This window comes from Monodon monoceros, unplaced genomic scaffold, assembly GCF_005190385.1.
Source record: "Monodon monoceros isolate NGI ecotype Baffin Bay Population unplaced genomic scaffold, NGI_Narwhal_1 Super_Scaffold_5, whole genome shotgun sequence".
NCBI classification, from domain to species: Eukaryota; Metazoa; Chordata; class Mammalia; order Artiodactyla; family Monodontidae; genus Monodon; species Monodon monoceros.
Genome location: NW_021703782.1, coordinates 45,524,410 through 45,549,930, shown reverse-complemented (window position 1 = coordinate 45,549,930; position 25,521 = coordinate 45,524,410). Strand labels below are relative to the sequence as shown.

General features: G+C 37.9%; 1 protein-coding gene across 2 annotated transcripts in view; it reads right to left on the bottom strand.

Annotated features, from left to right (window-relative positions):
• HAUS6 (HAUS augmin like complex subunit 6) overlaps window positions 1-23,626 on the bottom strand; it is a 43,919-nt gene extending 20,293 nt beyond the window's left edge. The window contains exons 1-11 of one of the 2 annotated variants that reach the window (XM_029203063.1): window positions 23,217-23,626; window positions 18,649-18,744; window positions 17,255-17,333; window positions 16,612-16,744; window positions 13,900-14,047; window positions 12,226-12,291; window positions 11,879-11,927; window positions 7,381-7,551; window positions 5,757-5,950; window positions 4,891-5,017; window positions 2,441-2,543 (exon numbers count right to left, since the gene is read on the bottom strand). In XM_029203063.1, the coding sequence (XP_029058896.1) occupies window positions 2,441-2,543; window positions 4,891-5,017; window positions 5,757-5,950; window positions 7,381-7,551; window positions 11,879-11,927; window positions 12,226-12,291; window positions 13,900-14,047; window positions 16,612-16,744; window positions 17,255-17,333; window positions 18,649-18,744; window positions 23,217-23,344 (1,294 nt within the window). In that variant the 5' untranslated portion in view covers window positions 23,345-23,626. Of the gene's footprint in view, window positions 1-2,440; window positions 2,544-4,890; window positions 5,018-5,756; window positions 5,951-7,380; window positions 7,552-11,878; window positions 11,928-12,225; window positions 12,292-13,899; window positions 14,048-16,611; window positions 16,745-17,254; window positions 17,334-18,648; window positions 18,745-23,139; window positions 23,189-23,216 lie in introns of those variants that run through there. The other variant, XM_029203064.1, reaches the window with a different exon arrangement.
• Between the last annotated feature and the right edge of the window lie 1,895 nt (window positions 23,627-25,521).

The following is a 25,521-nucleotide window of genomic DNA, read 5'->3' as shown; positions in this document are numbered from 1 at the left end:
GGATGTGGAGAAAAGGGAACCCTCCTGCACTGTTGGGGGGAATATAAATTGGTGCAGCCACTATGGAGAACAGTATGGAGGTTCCTTAAAAATCTAAAAATAGAACTACCATATGATCCAGCAATTCCACTCCTGGGTATATGGGCGGGAAAAACGAAAACTCTAATTTGAAAAAACACATGCACTCCAATGTTCATAGCAGCACTATTTACAATAGTCAAGACATGGAAGCAACGGAAGTGCCATCAACAGATTATTGGCTTAAGAAGATGTGGCATATATATACACACATACACACACAATGGATATTTCTCAGCCATACAAGAGTGAAATATTGCCATTTGCAGCAACATGGATGGACCTAGAGAATATTATGCTTAGTGAAATAAGTCAGACAAAGAAAAACAAACACTATATGATATCACTTATATGCAAAATCTAAAAAATAATACAAATAAATTTATATACGAAACAGAAACAGACTCAGAGACACAGAAAGCAAATTTACAGTTACCAAAGGGGAGAAGGAAGCGGGGGAAGGGACAAAGGAGTATGAGATTAACAGATACAAACTACTTTAATACATAAAATAGATAAGCAACAGGATTTACTGTATAGCATAGGGAATTATAGCCAATATCATGTAATAGCCTATAATGGAATTAACCTGAAAAAAAAAAACCAAAATCACTATGCTCTACACACCTGAAACTAAAATATTGTAAATCAACTATACTGCAATTTAAAAAAAAAAGAATACTCAAGGAAGGGTGGATACTCAAAGGTTAACTACACTAGTACTTTTTAAAAAAATCTAAAGCAAATACTGCAAAGATTTGACAAGAGTGTTCAGTAAACAGATATTTATAATATTCCTGTACTTAATAATGCTGAAATATAATTTTTAAAACTACTGAAAAGAAAAATCACTTCCAGCAAGATGTAATATGTAAGGTATAGGAGGGAAAAAGCTGTTGTACTTTAAGCAAAGTAAAGTGGTTTACTACAAAAAGTATAAAATAATGTTGAGGTTCCCCAGCCCAGACCAAGGCTCTAGAGGGAAAAAAAAAAAGGAATCCCAAGAGTACAAACTGTGCAATGTGTGAAGGAAAGGGTTACCCCCAAAGATCCTATCAAACACTTTTAAAATGTGGACTTCTAACTAAACTTCATAAACAGACACAAATATTCCCTCACTCTGAAGGCGACATAGAAATCTCCAAATGGACGTGAGGACAATTTCATGGTTTCACAGGGCCTAAACTAAGTATGCCAAGAGTACCAAGGCCCTTTCCATGCTGAAGTGAGAACACAATGGCAACCAAATATGCCAAGAACTATCAAAGTAATTCTATCATCATAAGCAATGTTCTGTATCTGAAGATCTTTTTCGTTCATCAAACTATGCAGTCTTTTGTGTCTACTCTTCTGCTGGCGCCTATCCTTGACCCTTGCTCTCTGGTCTATGATCTTTCCCAGCTAGTGTCCTCCCCACATACACCTGACTCCCAAACCAATCACATATCCTAGCTGTGTTCATCCTTTTTCTTCCTAAGTCCTGTGCTAACTGCTGCCATGACCGATGGCCTGCCTAAACTCAACTGTAACCTATACTTATTACCTGCTCCAGATTGGCTACATAATTCATACATTTTTTATTCATTTATCCCTCCACCTATCTACCTTACATTTACTGAACCCAATAAAAATTTCTTGTACACAAATACTAGGCAATTGGTGAAACTGAGTATGAAACTGATATTAGATATTGTAGAGAAATTAATTTTTTAGGTGTGATAATGGTATGATATTTGAGGAAACTGAGATAATTATTAATTTTAGGTATAACATTACTGTGGTAATTAAAGAGGAAAAAGTCCTTATTTTCATGGGAATGCATGCTGAAACAGAGTGAAGTGTTAAGGTCTCAGACTTAACATGGTTTAGCAAACAAACATACACATTTAAAGCAAAAATCTCAACTGCTGAAACAAGCAACAGTTAAATATTCAGGTAATTACTGTACTATTCTTTCATGTTAAAAAATTGTGGGCTTCTACACAAAACTTGTAAGTGAACATTTATAGCAGCATTACTCAATAGCCAAATGGTGGAAATAACCCAAATGTCCATCAAAGGACAAACAGATCAACAAATTCGATTCAATCATACAACAGAATGTATTCAAACAAAGTAATGAAGTATCGATACATGCTACAACTTGGATAAACCTTGAAAACACTGTGCAAAGTAAAAAGCTGTGCAACTGAAAGAAAGGAGACACAGAAAGCCTCATGTTTACTGAGGCTCATATGACTGAAATGCTTTGTGCATTTCACCACAGTAAATGGGAAAAAAAACATGAAAGTTTATAAAAGAACTGTTATCATAGTGAGAAATATTAATGAGATTGAAGTTTAAAAGAGAAAAAATAACCAACCTGGAAGTGAAGCAGGGTACTGCAAAAGAATACTCTTCTCATATGCTTCTTCTGAGGCAGGATCAAACGAAAGGGGAGACATAGGTGGTAAAAGATCCACAGCCTTAAAACACAGAATTTGTTATTTTGAAATATACACACTTTACTCAGTACCACAGTAACAATACTAAGTAAACCTAGGAATGGATGATTTTTTTTTCCCTAACGAAGAAAGAATTAGCAAACATACAAATTATCCTGTAACTATTTTTAAACTAAGGAGTATGATATTAGGAACAAGAGGGCTACTTTGCCCTCCAATTATGCCTCAAATGTAATAGTACCTAAAATAAAGAGGAATGTCTCAATTTCTTTATTTTTTTTTTTTAAATTGTAATCCTTACTGTTACTGGCCAAAAACTCTGGACCTAAATCCTGTTTTCTGTTGAAAGATGAACCAACTGCATGGAAAGGTTTGAGATGCACTGGCAACAAAGTGAGACTTGCTCTTCACCGAGATCAGAAGTATTAAAAGGGGACTGCACATTGTCCTTGTTTGAGTCACTTATTAAATGCCACTCGGGACTTCTAGCCGGGGTGTGTCCCATGGAGACTCCCCCCCACCCCCACCCCCGCCTCCCGCCACAGCTGTGAAGCTCAGAGCAGTGCTTTGCAACAAACTAAATTCTCAACGTGTTCATAGGGACTGTGGGGCTTGGTCTTTGGTCAAAGGCTCAGCCATTCCGAGGAGTCCTACCATATTTTTGCTTCCTGCTCTAGTAGGTCTAGTGTCCTGGGTTTGGGGTGAGACATGTGGACTAGAGCTGTTAGATTGCACAGGGATTGAGTGTTCTTCATGTTCTGCATCTTCGGGCATGCACAGACCCCCAGAGGATACGGTCCAGGTCCCGTCACTCTGACGGGGAACTTTACCATGTCGAACTGCTGTGTTTACCATGTGCGTTTGTTACCTTTTCATCCTCATCTTTCTCATCAGAAACCTGTGGTTTTACTCTTTCAGGTTCTTTTACTTCTGGTCTCCGTTTGCTAGCTAGATGTTTGGGTTCACTTTTGTGCCTCTTTTCATCTTTGTCTTCTCCTTCATTCATTTCAGCCTGAGCTCCTCCGGGCCTCGCATCTCTGTCTGGCTCCTCCTTAGATTTCTGTTTAGGTGTTAGTCCTTCGGTTTGACTTCTGAGTCTCTTTTCTTCCTGGAGGTGACCAGGCTTTACTTTATCATCTCTTTCTTCTTCTTCCACGTGTGTTCCTGGTCTTACTCTTCCCAGTTCTTCTGCAGGGAGCGGTCCAGCAACTTGTTCTCTGGATGTAACTCTATGTCTCTTTTCCTCCTGGTCTTTTTCTTCTTCATCGACAGAATCATCTGATTTTGCTTTTTCAGGGTCTTCCTCAGGCTTCCGTTTGGCAGGGCCCCCTGTGAAATGAGATGTGACGGTGGTCTGCCTGGTAGTTTGCCTTGTAATCCTGGGGCTACATGAGACTTCAGATTTTGTTTCTCCATCGGACTTGCTTCTCCTGGGCATGCAGTTTGGAAACAGGTCTGGGGGACTTGTTCTTCTCTGCTATTCCACTCTGCGGTCCTCACCACTTGTCTGGCTCCTGTTTTCTAGACATCCATTCACTTCCCGACTGAGAGCATGAGCTCCGTTCTCCAAGGACAAATCTTTATTTAAAAGGGATTTGGGGTTTCCCTGGTGGCGCAGTGGTTGCGAGTCCACCTGCCAATACAGGGAACGCAGGTTTGTGCCCCTGTCCGGGAAGATCCCACATGCCGCGGAACGGCTGGGCCCGTGAGCCATAGCCGCTGAGCGTGCGCGTCCGGAGCCTGTGCTCTGCAACAGGAGAGGCCACAACAGTGAGAGGCCCGCATACCGCAAAAAAAAAAAAAAAAAAAAGAAAAAGAAAAAAAAGGGATTTGACTTGTGCCAGTTAGCCCTCCTCTGATAATTCTTCTTTATGTAATTTGGTTTCCAAGTCACATAACTGATTCTTTATTTCTGTCTGCAGAAATTCATGCAAGAGATTCCACTTCTCCTTCACACATTCCTTTTCTACTAAACTATCTCTTTCCAAATCTTTGAGCCGGATGGTCTCGAGGATTTCATGAGCAACATCGTGGGGTTTGTCGTAGACTGGCAGCGGCCACAGGTAGACAGCAGGCTCAGCCCCCACAGGCGACTTGAGCCTCAGCGCCAGCTTCTCCCCGATCACATTTTCTTTTTAATACAATCCACTGAATCTAAAAATATTAACTATATCACAACAACAGCTTAATGAACATTCTAATATGTATTTAGAAAAATCACAGAAACTAAAATATTGGAACTTTAGGCTCAGATGCAAAGATGAGAAGCATACACACATATAGCATTTCCAGGTCATTTGTAACATGATAAATCAAGAGTTTGCAAGAGATTAAACTACTCTCCAAAAGTCAAGTCAATATTACTTACTGGAGTCCAACCTTTTATTAGACTGAAAGGAGACAGGCCGAGAAATTCTTTCCAATTTTTATGCCATTCTTCTTGTTTTTCAACAATAGAATGTTTTATAGTTGAGAGATCTTCTTTTATTTTATACCTGTAACGGCATAAAAAAGAACTTCATTCAAAACATGAATATATAAAAAGAAGCACTGAGAAAAAGTGCTGAAGTAAGAATATTATAGCTCGTAGAGAAAGGGCAGAAAGTATAACTGAAAGTTCAACCAATTCAGCACACCTAAATTGCATAAACTCTCCCACTGAGAGTTCAGAATCTAAAATACCTTGTTTCCTTTTAACACCAAATAGCAATCATACATCTGTACTCTATTTATCTTTAAAAATATTGGGTTGGCCAAAAAGTTCGTTTGGGTTTTTCCCTAAGATGTTACCCAAACGAACTTTTTGGCCAACCCCATATAATTTTTTCCTGGTTCTGAACTCAAGTTGAAATTCTACTCCTACTCTCTATCCATTTCTAAAGAGAACCCATACCTCCCGGTCACCCTGCTCAATATAAACAAATTTTTTAAAACCTAGTTCTATTAGTAGACCCTACAAAAGAAAAGCTACAGAAAAGTCAGAATTATTTGATAAAGAATTATCACTCTGGGCAAATAATATACTCCAGACAAAAGAAAACGACATTAATTTTCCTTGCTACTTCATGTGTCTCTCTAGAAGTTGGTGACATAAGGTTTTTGAGTACGAGTAAAATTTTCACACCTGTTTGCCAAAGCTACTGAGTTGTTAACTAAACAAAAGTTGTGCTGAGAAATTATCAAAACCACCCTACTCCTACCCCAATGAAATAACAGAAGATCTTTCTAGTGTACCTCATATGCTTCAGATCTGACAATCTTTCTCTCTGAACTTTGGTCTCTTTTTCAAGGAAGTGAAGGTCTATCGTCAGTCTTGCTTGGTTAGCCTGACAATGTTCATATTTCATTACTTTCAAGACTTCATTTAATAACTGAATAACTGTTAAGAGATTCAATTTTCCAGCCTCATAAACATTTCCTATGTGCAGCTGAAAAAAAAAAGTAGTCAACTATAGATTGTTAACATAGTAAAATGCTACAAAAATATATTTACATTTTTCACTATTATATAAAAAGGTTACCTTAAAAAAGAGTGGAAAAAAAAAACGACTGTCTACCCAAAAATAAAACTATGTAAATAATTCTGGCCCAAAGGAAACTACTGTGGAAGAATTAACACACCATGCTACACTTTTATATCATGCAAAAAAGCTGAAACTAGAATAAAAGAAATGCAAATAAATGGAAAGCAAAATAAAGACTGAGGAGAAAGATCAGGTTTGGAGAAAGATCATGAATTCATGTTTTACCAAAAGTTGCAAATTAAAGGACCCCTAAAGGTTGATTCCAAACTTAAGACATGTTTATTTGGCCTGCACAGTTCCAATGTTTTAAAATCATCTGAATTAGTTGCTAATATTTTTTAAAATCACAGATTTCACACAAAATTAGTTCCCCAAAGATCTCATCATTTCCTACTTTACCCCTATTGTTACACATAATTAGCATACTTCATCTATATAGTATTACCTGCCTAGCCCCTGTAGGAATCTGAGTTTACAGATCCTGATTTTTATGTACTCTGAATTTGAAGTGCCTGACATGTTACCTATTAAAGTGAACACTCTTCAGGGTCACAACAATATTTTATCTTTATTAAATCCCCTTCACTATAATAATACCTGGCACATAGGAGATGCTCAAAAAATTTTAAGTTTACTAAGAAAAATAAATGTAGGCTATTCAGATGGAAATGTCCCATAAGCAAGTGGAAATAATTTGATGTAGTTTGAGTTGAAGGGGAGAGACTGGAAATACCAATCTGGTAATATTATTGTATAGGAGGCTGATGAAGCCATGGAATTGGGTAAGAAAATACAGATGGATTTATAATGTGGGAAAGAAAAGGGGCCATTAAAGGAACCATGGGGAACATGTTCATTTAAAAGTTAGAGAAAAAGGAACCAGTGGAAAACTGGAGACAGCAGTCTGAAACACCACAGGAAGACAACGACACTGAGGTCACAAAAGCTAAAGGAAGAAAACACTTTAAAACATTTAATAGCATCAAGACGAAAGAAAAACGAGAGAAGAGTTTTTAAAAAGAAATTTAGCATTCAGGAGATCATTGGTGCTCTCTTTGAGAATTTATAAAAAACTAAGTATCACATCATCTTCCTACTAAGTACCTTCTACTCTCTACACTATATGATGTAGCGCCGTACAACATACGGACAAGGAATAAAGGTCAATAGATGTGAATATAAACACCTTTAACAGTACCCCTCTTACCAGATATATTCACAAAGGTAAATTCTGAAAACAGTAGAAAAACACTGTGAGAAAAACAATATATAATATATAAAAAAATTCTGTGAAGGGAGTTTTCTCAAAGCTCCCTTAATTATCAAATGCTTACCTGACACATTTGTTTCTCAATTTTGTCAAGTAAGAGCCTTGGAATATTGATAGCAACATTAGTTCCATCTAAAGTATATTGGTTAACAACACTAAGGACTGAACTAACAACTTCTCTCTCTTTTTCCAAAACCATGAGTGTTTCATTCACTGAAGCCCACAAAGACCGAACCTTCAAAAACAGAGACAAAGAAATTATTAAACTCTATACATAATCTATACATAAAGATATGTAAAATACAAATATATGCTCATTCCTAGGAACAAATTAGGTATTCCTGGAATGGCTTCTGGTAAGAAAACTAACTATTTTAACAGTCTAAAAGCACTGATATTACTTTCAAGGGCACTTTAAAACTAAAGAATTTCTCAGGAGAATCTAGCCCACTATGATTTGCAAAACATATCTAAGAAACCTTATACTACGGAGATGCAATTAGCATTTCCTGTATTCTGAGATGCCATCAGGGAAAATAAAAGATTTTCAGGAGAAAATAAAAACACTACACATCAATTTTAAGAGTCATTCAAGTTTCAAAAAGTTAAAATGTTGAAAACCATACATTAACCTATGTTTATTAAATCACATATAAGAATGTTCACAGCACTCCTATTTGTAATACTCAAAAACTACAATCAACCCGAAGAACTACCTTGAATAAAAAGTATACTTTCCTTTAATCATAAAATAGAACATTATACAGCAATGAGAATGAACACATACAACAGCATGGATAAAACAGCATGAGTGAAAGAAGTCGAACACAAAAGAAAATATTCTATACACTCCCCACTTACACAAAGTTCAAGAACGGGCAAAATTAATCTTTAGCATAGGAAGTGAGGATAGAGCTTCCCGGGTGGTGCAGTGGTTAAGAATCTGCCTGCCAATGCAGGGGACACGGGTTCGATCCCTGGTCCAGGAAGATCCCACATGCCGCGGAGCAACTAAGCCCGTGCGCCACAACTACTGAGCCTGCACTCTGGAGGCCGTGAGCCACAACTACTGAGCCCACATGCCACAACTACTGAAGCCTGTGTGCCTAGAGCCCATGCTCTGCAACTAGAGAAGCCATCGCAATGAGAAGCCCACGCCCACGCATCACAACAAAGAGTAGCCCCCACTCGCCACAACTAGAGAAAGCCTGCATGCAGCAATGAGGACCCAATACAGCCAAAAATAAATAAAATAAAATAAATTAATTTAAAAAAAACAAACAAAAAAAGAAGTGAGGATAGTGTTTACTCTTGGAAGGAAATGGTCATGAAAGAAAGGGGGCTCAAGGCTCCTGGGGTGACGGTAACATTGTTTCTTTAACTGGCTGGTTACACGGATGTGTCCACTTTGTGAATTTTGTCAAGCTTCACACTTACAATTTTTGCACGTTTTTATATGTACGTTATGCCTCAAAAGAATTTACGTAAGTGGGAAAGAGGAGGGGAAATACACTAATTATATTTGTGTTAGTGTCTGTGTCTTCTAACAGTACAAAGTAAAGTTGTTTCCCCAAAGGAAGGCTCACTGGCTGGCCATCTAAAGATCTCATAGGATGGCATTTCCTTGGTGAACATACAAAGATCCAAGATCTGGTTCTCGATTTTTCAAATCTAGAAAGTTTACCTTCTCAATGGCTCAAAGTTGACTGGACTCAGGGAAAACTGAACATTACCCAAACTCAAGAGACTGCTATGAAAACTCTTAACGGGTTTCATACCAACCTAACCTATTAAGCCTACAATCAAAGATACTACATTCAGCGATAGGAATATTCATATTCACCAAACTGGAAGCTCCATAAAGGAAGTGACTCTGCCTGTTTTCTTCAGTGCTCTAGTCCATAATATCTAGAAGAATGCCTAGCAAATGGCAGGTGATCAATAAATATTCACTGAATTAATGAATAATTACTACCTGAGGAGGGCACTCACCTTTTCCAGTGACAAAGTGCCTAAAAAGCCAAATTAATACCCCAAGGCAGCTTGGTGACCATGGAATCAAAAGAGCTTGAGAGACATTTCATCCAAACACAAAGATATAAGAAAACACTCCTACCCACATTTGTTAAAGCCAACCTCTGAAAGCCTCAGATCATTTATATCTGCCAGATTCCTCTCTACTGTCATGTCAGCCTCAACATGACTTCTCATCGTTCTTCCATACTTACCATCTGCCTTCACGTAATGTATTTTATTAGATAAATATTACTGATTAAGTTAGAATCAAGCTAAATTTTCCCTGCTGGCATGAAAGATTTTAAATTAACCAAATTTAAACTGGTTAATTTAAAACTGCTTTTGTATATATTTAGTCTGATAGATTATAAGCTAATTTTTCCATTATGTTCAAGTGTTCTAAAGGCACCCTGTTAATACTTTTATACATATGTCACTTATAATGAGTAAAAAAAAGAAAAACAAACAAAAACACTGCTACAAAGAGAGATACATGAGTTCAATTAAGTAAACACTGCATAACACAAAAGAAAGATTAAATTCCTCCCTTCAAAAGTTGTCTTGGGGCTTCCCTGGTGGCGCAGTGGTTGAGAGTCTGCCTGTGGATGCAGGGGACATGGGTTCGTTCCCCAGTCCGGGAAGATCCCACATGCCACGGAGCGGCTGGGCCTGTGAGCCATGGCCGCTGAGCCTGCGCGTCCAGAGCCTGTGCTCCGTGGCGGGAGAGGCCACAACAGTGAGAGGCCCGCGTACCGCAAAAAAAAAAAGTCTCTCAGAAAGAGAAATTAAGGAAACAATCCCATTCACCACTGCAACAAAAAGAATAAAATACCTAGGAATAAACCTACCTAAGAAGGTAGAAGACCTGTACTCAGAGAACTATAAGACACTGATGAAAGAAATCAAAGATGACACAAACAGATGAAGAGATATACCATGTTCTTGGATTGGAAGAATCAACATTGTGAAAATGACTATACTACCCAAAGTAATTGACAGATTCAATGCAATCCCTATCAAATTACCAATAGCACTTCTCACAGAATTAGAACAAAAGTTTACAATTTGTATGGAAACACAAAAGACTCCGAATAGCCAAAGCAAACTTGAAAAAGAAAAATGGACCTGGAGGAATCAGGCTCCGTGACTTCAGACTATACTACAAAGCTACAGTAATCAAGACAATATGGTAGTGGCACAAAAAGAGAAATATCGATCAATGGAACAGGATAGAAAGCCCACAGATGAACCCACTCACCTATGGTCAGATAATCTATGCCAAAGGAAGCAAGGATATACAATGGAGAAAAGACAGTCTCTTCAATAAACGGTGCTGGGAAAACTGGACATGTAAAAGAATGAAATTAGAACACTGCCTAACACCATACACAAAAATAAACTCAAAATGGATTAAAGACCTAAATGTAAGACCAGACACTATAAAACTCTTAAATAGGAAGAACACTCTGACATAAACCACAGCAAGATCTTTTTTGACCCACCTCCTAGAGTAATGGAAATAAAAACAAAAATAAACAAACGGGACCTAATGAAATTTGAAAGCTCTTGCACAGCAAGGGAAACTACAAACAAGACGAAAAGACAACCCTCAGAATCGGAGAAAATATTTGCAAACGAATTAATGGACAAAGGAATAATCTCCAAAATATATATACAGCTCATGCAGCTCAATATTAAGAAAACAAACAACCCAATCCAAAAATGGGCAGAAGACCTAAATAGACATCTCTCCAAAGAAGACATACAGATGGCCAAGAGGCACATGAAAAGCTGCTCAACACCACTAATTATTAGAGAAATGTAAATCAAAACTACAATGAAGTATCACTTCACACCGGTCAGAATGGGCATCATCAGAAAATCTATAAACAATAAGTGCTGGAGAGGGTGTGGAGAAAAGGGAACCCTCTTGCACTGTTGGTGGGAATGTAAAATGATACAGCCACTATGGAGAACAGTATGGAGGTTCCTTAAAAAACTAAAAACAGAATTACCATATGACCCAGCAATCCCACTACTGGGCATATACTCAGAGAAAACCATAATTCAAAAAGACACATGCACCCCAATGTTCACTGCAGCACTATTTACAATAGCCAGGTCATGGAAGCAACCTAAACGCCCATCAACAGATGAATGGATAAAGAAGATGTGGTACATATATACAGTGAATTATTACTCAGCCATAAAAAGGAACGAAACTGGGTCATTTGTAGAGACATGAAAGGACCTAGAGACTGTCATATACAGAGTGAAGTAAGCCAGAAAGAGAAAAACAAATATACATTAACACATATATGTGGAATCTAGAAAAATGGTACAGATGAACCAGTATGCAAGGCAGAAGAAATAAAGACACAGATTAGAGAACAAACATATGGACACCAAGGGGGGAATGGGGGGTGGGGTGCGATGAATTGGGAGATTGGGATTGACATATATACACTATATGTATAAAATACATAACTAATAAGAACCTGTTGTATAAAAAATAAATAAAATAAAATTCAAAAAAAAGGTCTCACCTTTTGAATTTTCTCTTGTATATTACTTTGGTCATCATAGGGTTCCATTCTAGTTAAAAATTAAATAATCTCATTAGTCAATAAAAAAACCATATGGTAATTTACCATCCAAAGAGCTAATTAATCTGCAAACTCACCTGCTAACAACCACCTATTAAAAGCAAAAATAAAATTCAAGCTCAAAGCTATCATAATTTATTAGAAGAACTGGACTAGGAATCAGAATTATGTTCTCATCCTATTATCAACTAGCTATTGATATGTTATTTTAACTAATCTCCTTACCGGTAACATGCAGGAAGCTAAACTAGTATCTCAAGGAACTTTCAACTCTAAAAGTCACTTACTTTTTTATCTCGTTTTGCTGTCCTATACATTCTGATCTCAAATTCTGTATTTGTTTAACTGATAATCTGGAAGAAAACATACAAAACATACAAAATGACAACTGTAAATCTATTACAACTAACTAGTATAGCCCGCTTTGATATTTTCCCTCATTTCATATCTTTGCTCAAGGCCTCTGAGGACTACTCTTCCAATTATACCCAGCAGCCAGTCATAAAGGGACTCCAGACTCCCTTTAAGAGTTACAGGAGTGGTCTAACATATAGGCGGCTATTGAAATGGACCAGGACTTCTTGGCTCATATACTCTCTGACTTCAAGTAAAAATGTTGGAAGTCAGTTAAGACTACTCTGCTCTTTTATCCTTATCTCACATACCATGGGGATAATTTTAAATGTTACCTAAAACAGGCAACATTGTAGTTTTAAGGAGATGTCAAAGGATTCTGTAGCTTTGGGAATAGATAACAGCATTTAAAAAGTTATCTTACTACAGTTGTTTATAATTGTAAAAAATTGGACACAATTTATATCTAGAGAGTAAGAACCTTGCTTGTCTTGTTTAATGCTGTAGGACTAGTATATAACCAATATCCAGCACACAGAAGTAACTCAAGAAAGAAAAGTGCTGAAGAGATGAATGTAAATGTAAGACAGTATAAAATGGATAAAGAAACTATGGAATACCTCTTCAACTAAGACACTAAGTAGAAATTAAAAGTAATACATTATGGCAATATGGAAAAATTTATAGAATGAAATATTAAGAGAAAAAAGGATACAAAATAGAATGAGCACTATAATTACAGCTTAAAAATTTATTTCCATGTTTAAAAGAAAAAGCACCTAAAGAAATTGAGTTTTTGAACTAAAATGATATCTTCCTTTTCTCTAAATTTTCATTTACAGTATGCCTAAAGTTATAAAACATTTTATTCATAAGTTATCAGGCTTTAAAATGGAAAGATAGGGGCTTCCCTGGCGGCACAGTGGTTGAGAGTCTGCCTACCAATGCAGGGGACTCGGGTTCGCGCCCTGGTCTGGGAAGATCCCACATGACGCGGAGCAGCTGGGCCCGTGAGCCATGGCTGCTGAGCCTGCGCGTCCAGAGCCTGTGCTCTGCAACGGGAGAGGCCACAACAGTGAGAGGCCCGCGTACCGAGAAAAAAAAAAAAAGGAAAGATAACAGCCAGGGGGTTTTGAGGTAGACATGAATTATTGCCATTGAAAGAATACTGATGAGGGACTTCCCTGGTGGCGCAGTGGTTAAGAATCTGCCTGCCAGTGGAGGGGACACGGGTTCGAGCCCTGGTCCGGGATGATCCCACATGCCACAGAGCAACTAAGCCCATGTGCCACAACTACTGAGCCCACATGCCACAACTACTGAAGCCCGCGCGCCTAGAACCCGTGCTCCACAACAAGAGAAGCCACCGCAATGAGAAGCCCGTGCACCACAATGAAGAGTAGCCCCCACTCACCGCAACTAGAGAAAGCCCGCGCACAGCAACGAAGACCCAACGAACGCAGTCAAAAATAAATTAAATAAATAAATAAATATTGATAGAATTAAAAATAAAGTGCATACACCAATGGGTTAAAAAAAAGGATACTGATGACATTTGTTCATAAAGAAAGGAATTTACATTTTCTAACTATCAAAGTATTACTTACTGTGCATTTTCCTGGTATTTTCGGGTAACATAATCTTCTCTTTGCAAAATTTGTAAAAATCTGTTACGTGCTACATGGCATCTGGCGATGCACTTGTGCAAATCTTGTGGCTTTACATTAAATGTCTCTGTAAAATGTACAGAAGAATCTACACAGAACACAAATAAAATATACAAAACTTAGACGTACAAGCTAATAGATATAAAAGTGTGAGATTACTGAGAGATTAACAACCTCATTTAACTAACAACTCCTTAAGAGCTGGCATGCCACATATACAAAAAGATACAACTAATTTCAGCAAAAGCAAGGATGACCTATTTTTAAATGAGGCAATAAAAAAGGATATCTGAAGTTGAGTTATTTTACATAATTAAAAATTCTCAGAGTCCATGTGCCCCAAGTAATTCTTATTATCACAGCGTGATACATCCATGAACAAATACATCATCACACATAAGCAACTTCTCAACTGATCTTTTAACAACAAAGGAAGAAAATCAATTAAAAGAGGTGAGGTGAGATCACATCACCTTCATTGCTGCCATCAGCGTACTTTTCTTCCTAGTAAGATCAACAGGACAAGACAACCAAATAAAACCAATCTCTATTTCTCAAGTAATTCTTGGCTATGTTACTAATGACCAAAGCAGACCCTGACAACAATCCATCTAAACATTTGAGAGTCCAGGTTTTCACCTGTAATAAAATGTAATAAATCCTACTTTAAGATGGCTCAATACAATAAAGATGGATATTCTGGAAAATAGTGACCCCACACCATACTTAACATTGTAAATCCAGGTCCTAGATTACCCGCAAAGAAATAACCAAAACTCCTAAATATTTAACAGGGGATGAGTCCGCTGGATGTAGAAGTCACCTAGAGATTGAATGTGTTGAATGAAACTGCTTTAAATGAGAAATATGACAATCCATGCTTAAAAGCCTTATGTACAATAAACTCTTGCCAAATCCAAATACACATAATTCATATAAAATAGTTTGGGTTACATGTAACTGGAATAAATCTAACAGAAAAGCTGGTAAAATGCTTATGTTACATTAAATTTAAAATATGTAGGGCTTCCCTGGTGGCGCAGTGGTTGAGAGTCCACCTGCCGATGTGGGGGACACGGGTTCGTGCCCCGGTCCGGGAAGATCCCACATGCCGCGGAGTGGCTGGGCCCATGAGCCATGGCTGCTGAGCCTGCGCGTCCGGAGACTGTGCTCCACAACGGGAGAGGCCACAACAGGGAGAGGCCCGCGTACCGCAAAAAATAAATAAATAAATAAAATTTAAAAAATAAAATAAAAATAAATAAATAAAATATGTAAATGCTTATAAAGCAAGACCACATGTACATGTTTTAAAAAATCATGCACAGAAGATAAACTGGAAAAAAGGTATGTGTTTGAGTGCATATATACATATATATATATATATATATATATATATACACACACACATACAATATATACTTGAACATACACAAAATGATATGTGTATAAAGTTTGTCACTGTAGCATTATTTTTATAGCAAAAGATTAGGAAAAAAGCCAACTGTCTGTCAGCAGAACTGATTTCAGAACAAATGTGTGATTAAATACACTATGACACATCCATTCAAATATGCAGTTCTTAAGAGAGAGACAGAGTAAGGAAGATCTATGAACTGACATGGGATGATCTCCAATAGACACTGTTGCATAAAAAACACAAGATTCAAACCCAGATGTATGTCACCATTTAGCGTTTAAAAAACAGAATATATACACATTTGCTAGTATTATTCATTACAATGGTTGCTTCTGGGAAGGGAAACTAGGTAGTTAGAGATGGAAGACAGACTTTTCACTTCCTGATTTTTGAATCATGAGAATCTATCATTTATTCAAAATAATTAAAACATATAATATGTGCATTAAAAAAAAACAAACAACAACAAAAACACCTACAAGAAAACAAACCAAAATGTAAGCAATGGTTGTCTCTAGAAATTGGAAGATGGGCTATTATTGCATCAACTTTTCCAGCTTTTACCTCCCATGTTTTATGAGCCTAACTCAATTAAACTGAGCAGCATACTTAGTAAGCTACAAATAGCATTCTTTTAAGTCTTAGGTGAAAAATCCAATATTTTGTTTCTATAATTTAGCAAATAGATCAAATCCCTTTAAAACAGCAATTGTGAACCAAAATATTCCAACACATTGCCAGTAGCCAAAATAAATCTCTAACAAATTCAACACAACATTTAATACAATGAATTATAAGCAAACTATAACCTGCAGGTCTAACCTGGCCCACTCGCTGTTTTTCTGAGGTCAGAAAGCTAGAACTGCTTTCTACATTTTAAGGGGTTATATTACAAAAACTAAAAATTAAACAAACCTCACAAACAGGTATATGTGACAGACACTCTTATGTGGTTCACAAAGTATAAAATATTTACTGTCAGGCCTTACACAGAAAATGTTTCCCAACCCCTGTATTAGAACATAAGAAAATAATCGGTATTGCTACCTATGTTCATTACAAGAGGATTTCAAACTACAGTTCCAATAAAATATTAACCATTTGCCTTTTGAGGTAAAGTAATATTTTTATCTTTATTTTATTAAAATCTCTTAATGATTTACAAATTATAAAAAAATAATAAAAACTTAAGAATCAAAACAAAAAAAACTCCTACTGTAAGCTTAACTTACTTTTAGAATGGGTTTTTATATAATTTATTGCAACAAATCTTGCAAAGTGATACATCAGATGAATAAACTTAGGACCACCAGGAGAAAGAAATAGTGAACCAACAACTTGAGGGAAGCTACTTCCACATTCAGCCTATGGAAAAAAGAAACAAGATGATTTGAAGACCTTAACAACAACAACCTTTATATTTACATCACACTGTTTTGAAGCATAACAGGGTTTACCAGAATTATTCCATTTGAACCACAAGTTGAATTTTTGAATCCTTCTAAACTCTTGGTGGACTCAGTCACAAAAAGCAATTAAAATTTAAAGCCACAATTATTGATACTATTTGGGGGCATAAGCTAAAATAATCTATGGTAAAAAAAATTTTTCTTTAAACAAAAACTGTGATATAAATTCCCAGGAACTCAAAAATCTATTTCTAATGCACTTAGCCAACAATGCTGGCTTCCCAAAAATATAGAATCCCAACCAAAAACCACCAGAAAGTATTATCCTGATTAGTATTTCTTGCTTATACTGTTAGCATAAAAGCACTAAAAAGATTTCACCTCTAAAAAAATTAATGTACCTCAATAAAGCCTGAAAAGAAATTACCTCTTAAACGTTTGCATCTTTCAGAAAGAAAATACTTACAGAAATCTTTTTTAACCATTCACAGCAATGTTTTCGGAATTCAGTATCACTTTTTTGGTCAAATGGAGGCCAACAAAGTCTTTAAAATAAAAATTAGAATTATGAATAAAAAAGCAAACTCAGCAAAATTTTAAAACATCAAAATTATCTCCTATACTAGAAATATTAATGCTAAATCAAGGCTAACATTCATAAATTTCAACTAAAGAGAAACACCAACCTGTAAGAAATTAGGTTTTTTTCTTTATGAATATCTATAGGGTTGAATTCAGTTTAGTGCAAATTGTCAATGAATATATAAGTTAAATATAGGGATGAATCACTATTAAAATTACTGAAAATCAGCTAAAGAAGACAACACTCTCAATGAATTCACTGGACTAATGCATAAAGATGGTATAAATAAATTAGGATAATAATTAATACCTGGGGAAAAAGAGAAAAACACATGGTTACACATGAAAAGCACAGAAAGAATGGCATAAGAGATCATGACCCCTAGAGATAACCTATATTACAGTCAGGGGTGCTACTGTTTTGTGGACAAACAAGATATGAAATTATTAAAAATTCAGTTTTAGTCAAAAATAATGAACTTTAAAATTTGCCTATTGCTTTCTCCTTATAATGTTTTGTCTAAATGTTTATTCTGAGGCAATTATTTGATTAGGGCCCCATTTTTTTTTGTATTTCTATAGCATAACTTACATGCTACATTCATAGAAAAAAATTAAGTATGCAAAGAAAAAAAGACTAAAAAGTTGGAATGTCAACAGTGATATTCTCTAGTTGGGTTTAGGAATAATTTTTACTTCCTTCTTTAACTTTTTCTGTATTTGCTGAACTGGTTAAAGTAAGCTGTATTTTGTTTATAATCTAGAAAAAAAATCAAAAAATCTATTTTTATTTGAGCAGAGGAAGCCCTAGACCTTAATGATAGGGATTTCGAAAATATGTTTCAAATACACTTGTTCTCCTGGTCACTCATAACTTTAACTGAAGGCAAAATATTAAAAATAAATTATCACAAATAAAAACAATGCCCTAAACAATGGACTTACTATGTAAGAGGATGAGGGCACAATATAAATATTAAAACAAATTTGAACACTTTTTCTTATAGATGAAACCCAAATCACATGCAAAATAACTTAGAACCAAGGCTAGTGAATATTCACATTTTTATATTTTTATTTTAATTTAAAATAATTTTACAAAAAAAAATCACTCAGATTTATAAAGGTTAAGTACTAAATTTGTAAGGCTCAAGCCTAATTTTTATAACATCCATTCAAAATAATAGTTGAAGTCCAAAGTTGAAATTCTGGCTTATATAAAGTCTTAATCCCTTTTTAAATCCCCTACAAAAAGAAAATGAAATAACTTTTACTCACTTGAAAACTTCTTTAGTGAGAGACTGGTCAAGCGTTTGAAACAAAAAATAAGAAACTATCTGAAAGGCATCACGGTTCAACTTGTCAAACATGTTCCTAATGGTTTAAAAAGAAATAGAAGTAGGAAAAAAAAAAAGAAAAAGGTTAATAAAACTAAGCATCATCAAAAGCTATTTAAGAGTCTGACCTATTAATATTTTTCATTCTGTTCAAGAGGTCAAGGCAAATTAATTTTTCTAATTCATGTATATATTTATAAACAATTAAACACAAGTTTTTGTTTTCATTCTGAAAATATAGATCGATTAGAAGAAAACTAGTAGAACTTGGCTTTACTGCAATGAAAACATTCTACAAAAAGAAAAGGAAAGCCTAATTAGGTAGAGAGAAAACCATGGTCTAACATATGGTGAAAATGATGATACCCACCAACATTTTCTGACAATAAAAACAGCTAAATATTTATTGAGTTTATTATTTATCAGATATTATTTTAATTAAGCCTTTTACAAGCAGCAACTCATCTAATCTTCACTGCAATCATATGAAGTTAATAGCTGTGCTTGCAGCTTTAACATGAAGTATTTTATCTAATCCCAACATTAGAAAGCAGTTTGATTATCTTCATAATACAGATGACATGACAAATAGATCTGAGTACTCCCGTGAACACATAAAGCTATTTTCCTGAAATAAGCTTTGAGTTGGAAAAAAGAGTTAACATTAAAATTCCCATGCTTATCCTTTTGTCAAACAACTCTTTTATCCTTGGAATGTTTCTATTCCTCAACAAATACAAATGAAGTTCCTACCTCCTTATCATCTCTCAAACCTGCTATTTTTTTCATATAGTATCCTGTTCTCTTCAACACTTCTAATTTTTAAAAAGATATTTGTTAAAGGTTTGCTCACCCACTGGACTGAAATTTTATACGGGAAAAGTTTATGTTTGCTCTGTTCACCACTGTATACCCAGGTCCAATACTGTGTTCAATTAATATCTGTTGAATAAACAAATGAATGGGGGGCTGAGAGTGCCTTCTGCTTTGCTTCGGGCAACTGAAGGCCTAGTAGAGCCTGGGCTGATTCCATGGAGGGGGCTGCTTATGACCTTAAGGGTCGGTGTGCTAGAGAGAACTGCAAGTACCTTCACCCTCCTCCACATTTAAAAATGCAGCTGGAAATTAATGGATGGAACAATCCAATTCAACAAAAGACTGCTGCAGCCATGTTCACCCAGCAGATGCAGTTTATGCTCCAAAATGCTCAAATGTCATCACTTACTTCTTTTCCTGTGACTCCATCCCTGGAAGCTAATCCTGCCATGGCTTTCAATCCCTACTTACCTCATCCTGGGATGGGCCTGGTCCCTGCCAAACTTTTACCAAATGTACCTGTGCTGACTTCTGGAAACCCACCTCTCCCAATGCCAGGAGCTGCTGGTCCAAAACCGATGCATTCAGATAAACTGGAGGTATTTGTGCAGAAATATATAAATCTCTACAGGGCAGATATTAACCTTATGCATAAACATTCTTAGAACCCAATGTTTTGAATGCTTTAAATAAGTACATCTGAATTTTAAGCTTATGGAATATAACCTCAGAAAAATGTTAGACAATTTACTACTGCAATTTTACCCTGTTATGAAGTGCACAGTTGTACAGTAGGTCTAACAATGTCTTAGTGTACCCAGCCACAGACTCTGCATCTCCTTTGCTATGGCACAGAAAGTCTGGTGGGAATGCTCCTTTTAGCCAGCCTCCAGCTTTGCAGAGTGGGATTACTGTGTTCGTTGATGAGTCTCTACTTTCTAGAATAATCAAAAAGTCAGCTCTACTGGCAGCCCCTTAAATGCCTTGTCATGTATTGAACTGGAATCTGTACATGTCCTTTAGTCATGGTCCACAAGTCTGCTTGTAAAAAGCACATTGCGGGACTTCCCTGGTGGCACAGTGGTTAAGAATCCGCCTGCCAATGCAGGGGACACGGGTTCGAGCCCTGGTCCAGGAAGATCCCATATGCCGCGGAGCAACTAAGCCCGTGCATCACAACTACTGAGCCTGTGCTCTAGAGCCCACGAGCCACAACTACTGAGCCCGTGCGCCACAATTACTGAAGCCCGCGTGCCTGGAGCCCAGGCTCTGCAACGAGAGGTCGCTGCAATGAGATACCCGCACACCGCAACGAAGAGTAGCCCCGCTCGCCGCAACTAGAGAAAGCCTGCGTGCAGCAACAAAGACCCAATGCAGCCAAAATAAATAAATAAACAAACAAACACATTGCTGTGTGATAAAGACACATCTTGGACCCTAACAAAATAACCCCCTCTTGCAAACTTAGCTAATTACACTTCAGGCTGTGTGTCAAGTGGAGGATTAAAAACTGGTTTTCAGCAATACTTGCATTTCAATGTAAGGAAAGCAGACAAAGTTTTCCTTTGGGAAAACTGGATTTTTTTCTTCCTTGGAATAGAAATTTTGTTTAGGCTTATATCTCATAGTAAATATGGCTCGACATTATCCTTAAGCTTTCAAAATTTTTCCTAAATAGATGACAAAAGAATGTATATGTTGCTCTTACACATTCACTGGCAAAATAAATAAAAGCGAATCAACTTCCAAGCAAAAAAAAAAAAACACCTACAAATGAATGAATCACCTTTCCTTTCCATTCCCACTGACTCCTTAGTTTAGGTCTACCTAACTGCAAAGCCCTGATTCCCCCTCTAATCCATTCTCTGTAATGCAACCAGAATTATTTTTCCAAAATGCAAATCTTTTGGGCAAATGTCTAGGAATGGAATTGCTGGATCATATGTTAAATGTACATTTAACTTTATAAGAAAAGTGGCTACACAATTACATGCTCACAGAAACTAGAAACACATAGAACTGCACACCAAAAAGAATGAATTCTAACATATGTAAACATAAGTGAATCAAAAAAATGTTTTAATTTTGAAGTAAATTTGATGCCACATTCTTGCTTAAAGCATTTTAAAGGTGACATCTGTTTTAGTATATCCCTCCCACTAACCAACTGAGACAACTCTAAAGACATGGGGGGGTGCAGTGAATCTATAACAATGTTTAAAAAAAAAAACTATCATCACTGAACCAGAACTTGACAGATTTTATTTAATTTTCAAAGGCAGAAAGAAGACTGCAATTGAATAAGCCAGAGCAGAGAAAACTAAGATTGCCAAAACAACAGAGAGGATGCAGTGGCAATGGGAACCATCCTCAGTGGATGCCTGGGAGAAGCTTTAAGTTTTTCTGCCATATGGTGGGGCATCAAATCATGTGAGATAGGTGGCACATTTATTAATACATAATCATAACCTGAAAAATGCTACCCACTGGTTGTCAATTTTTAGACTAGACTTCTAGACAAAACCTTTCTACATATAAATAGTAGTAACTTCCAAACAGTTACCAAACAAAACTTAATTACAGCTCTAAACCTTGAAGTAAAACAGTTCTAATACAGCTGAAAAAAGTCAAGAGGGAGAAGGCAGAGGGTAGGTAAGTGTAGGTGCGCTAATTATCGTATAAATAGCAGCCTTCACCGTGAAATTACATCGTGGGGAATCCAGAGATACTTTTGAGATTGATACATCAAGAAACAGAGGTCTAAGCACATTATTTAAATACTGCCACAAGAAAAACGGAAATAACGTAATTACAAAAGTCAAGAAGATTGAGAACAGGAGATAGCCTATGTATCCCAAATTTTCCTTGGCCTATAGTGGGCAAGATAATAGAGACTGTCTAAAGTTTTTAAGTTAAGACATAGAAATATAAACAAAGCATTAAGTTTTTTGTTTTTTTGCGGTACGCGGGCCTCTCACTGTTGGGGCCTCTCCCGTTGCGGAGCACAGGCTCCGGACGCGCAGGCTCAGCGGCCATGGCTCACGGGCCCAGCCGCTCCGCAGCATATGGGATCTTCCCGGACCGGGACACGAACCTACGTCCCCTGCATCGGCAGGCGGACTCTCAACCACTGCGCCACGAGGGAAGCCCAAGCATTAAATTTTATGATGAGATCTGTAACATCTGTAGCAAAGCAGGAAGGGGCTTTTTTTCACTTTTCATCTTAATACCACTCTCTACTAGTTTTTTGCTAACTGTGGCAGGCTTCAGCCTGCTATTTCAGTTAGTGAAAATTATAAACTAAAGATCAACTACCTTGAAAGTCTCCCTCGAGTCCTAAAGGCGTTTGCACCTAACGGAAGGCGTTCCCAAGTCCCTCCGTTACCAAACCGCCACCTCTCCCTCGACTTCACAGACCACCCAGCTTCACTACCAAAGCAGGAATAAGCCGCCCCTTCAGTTTCGCCCCAACTGCAGACTCTACTCCCCTACAAGGCGCTCCCGGCAAGGTCCCGTAACAGACAGTCTCCTGCCACCAGGCTGGCTGCCACTGGAAGCAGGAACTCTGCAGCCAGTGCCGGGCCCCAGTAACCGACTACTTAATTCATCAACCTACGAGGTCCGCAACAAGGCGGGTCACGCCAGCCCGGCCAGGCTCAGACTCGCCCGCCCCGTCGGCCCCGGCCTCCTTACACTCCGAGGTGCGTGTGCGACACGATCTTTCCACCGGCTACGGTCGCCGAGCCCGGCTCGAAGCCGAGCGCCTGCAGATACATCCAGAGATGTTCCTTCTCGAAAGAAGGGACCCAGGCCGAACTCATCTTCGCAGTAGGCAGGGCCCAGCAAAGGAAGAAAGCGCAGGCTCCAACGACTGCGAGGGCCCCTCAGGCTTTTTCCCTACGGGCAGCCTGAGATGGCGGCGGCCCCTCCATTGCCACCGCCTGATCCTCTCTCGTCCGTAACCATTTCGCCTCAAATGCCTCAAATGGCCTGAGGCTCTAAAGTTTCAGGGAAACAGAGCCTCTACCGGTTGTACGGCACAGCGGCCTAAGCGAAGTCACCACAAAACAAGCGTCCCGCGCCTCCAGAAGAACGATTTGCGCCGGCGCTGCCCGGCTTTCGGAGGAGGAGGGGCTTCTTTAGAGGCGGGAGACACTCCCGCCATGCAACGCACCCTTGCCTCGGTCTTTTCCGGTTAAGACCAGCCGAGAGCATACAAGACCCACAAGGCAATGCGGGGCTGGCGAAGTTCCTTGTGATTGAAGGGTTCTGCTGACGTCTTGCGGCTTCGCGTTTTCTGATCCTTTTTTTCTTATCTTTGTAGTCCCTTTTCTCGTATATGCCTATTACGTCAGATAACAACCATAAGCTGTTCACTGTAGTAGAAAAGCATTGGATTTCCTCAGCTGTTCTCACTACATGTGTAACCCTGAGCAAGTCGCGTAACTTCTGAGCCTGGGATCTATTATTAGTAAAATCTTGTTTGCCTTCAAGTGATGAATGTTCCTTTCATCTCCTTGCTCTAAGAAATCTGGCTCTCCCCTACGCATATACCTTTCCCCTGCAGCCCTGTCAATTGATGACTGCTTTCTCCTCCACATGCCATATACAGCAGAACCTGGAAATGGGGTGGATAGCCTACTTATTTCTCATTAACACTTTACGCAATTATTGCCACACTAAAACCACCAGCTCATTTGATAAGTATGCTATCACCCACAAGTCTTCCTTGTGGAGGTCAAGTGTAAGATCTCCAGGTTGCTGGACCTCATTCTGAGATTTAGCCCTTAATTCTTTGTCTCTCCCAACATTACTCCTGGAATAATTTTTGATGATTTCAATATCCATGTAGGTAATCTTTCCAATGCCCTGGCCTCTCAGTTCCTCGAACTCTTCTCAGCACCCTGGCCGCTTTCTGTCTTTGCCAGATTTATCTGGCAGAATCCAAATGGCTATTATATCAATTCTCTGCCTACTCCGTACCTGCAGCTTAGCAGCTAAATGCAATTATGATGCCTGGCATTACCCAAAATTCATGACAACTGAAGTAGACTCTTAGGCCTGCCCTCTCCACCCTACTATTTCCCCCAAATCTCACTCTCCATACAATTACATGTATATTCTTCCCTCCTTTAAACTTCCAATACCCACTTCTTCCTCCTCACTCTCAATGATGTCCTTTGTTCTTAATTGATAGATGCTTCCAAAAAAGAACCTCCACCAACAGTTTACCAACCTGCCTATATCTTTGCCCATATAGCCTTCCTTGTCTTTCGTTAATCGGGGTGAATCAGGGTGTGCCTACCTAAGACCAGTCCTCTCACACATTCGATGGACTGTATTCCCTTTCTCACACACAAGGAGTTTGCTCCAGCATTTGTCCTCTACTCTCTCCTGCAGCATCATCAGTTCTTCCCATCAGTATATAAACATGATGTAATATCTTCCATCATTAAAAAAAAAATCCTTTGACCCCAATGCCTTTCTAGCTATCAGTCCATTTCTCTTCATAGCAAAACTTCTCCGAAAAGTTATCTATATCCACCTTACTGCTAGTGGTAACTTTCCAAAGCCACTTGAATCAATTAGCATTCTTCGGTTGCAAGCAGCAAAACTGACTCTGAAGGAGTTTTATCAGATGGTCCTGAATAGCATCAATAAAGAACGGAAAGGCCAGATAATAAGACTCAGGAAACAGCAGGCCCATGTGCCACTCCACTCAAGATTTATACCCCAGGCACTCCAATTTACTTTTTAAAAATAGCTTAATGTATCATTATAAGTGAACATCATCATAACTATCACCCAGAACAAGAAATAAAAGTTCTCCATCCATTCCAGAAACCTCTTTTCCCGAAAGATAACCACCATCCTCACTTTTATAATAATAACTTCCGGGACTTCCCTGGTGGCACAGTGGTTAAGAATCTGCCTGTCAATGAAGGGGACACGGGTTTGATCCCTGGTCCAGGAAGATCCCACATGCCGCAGAGCAACG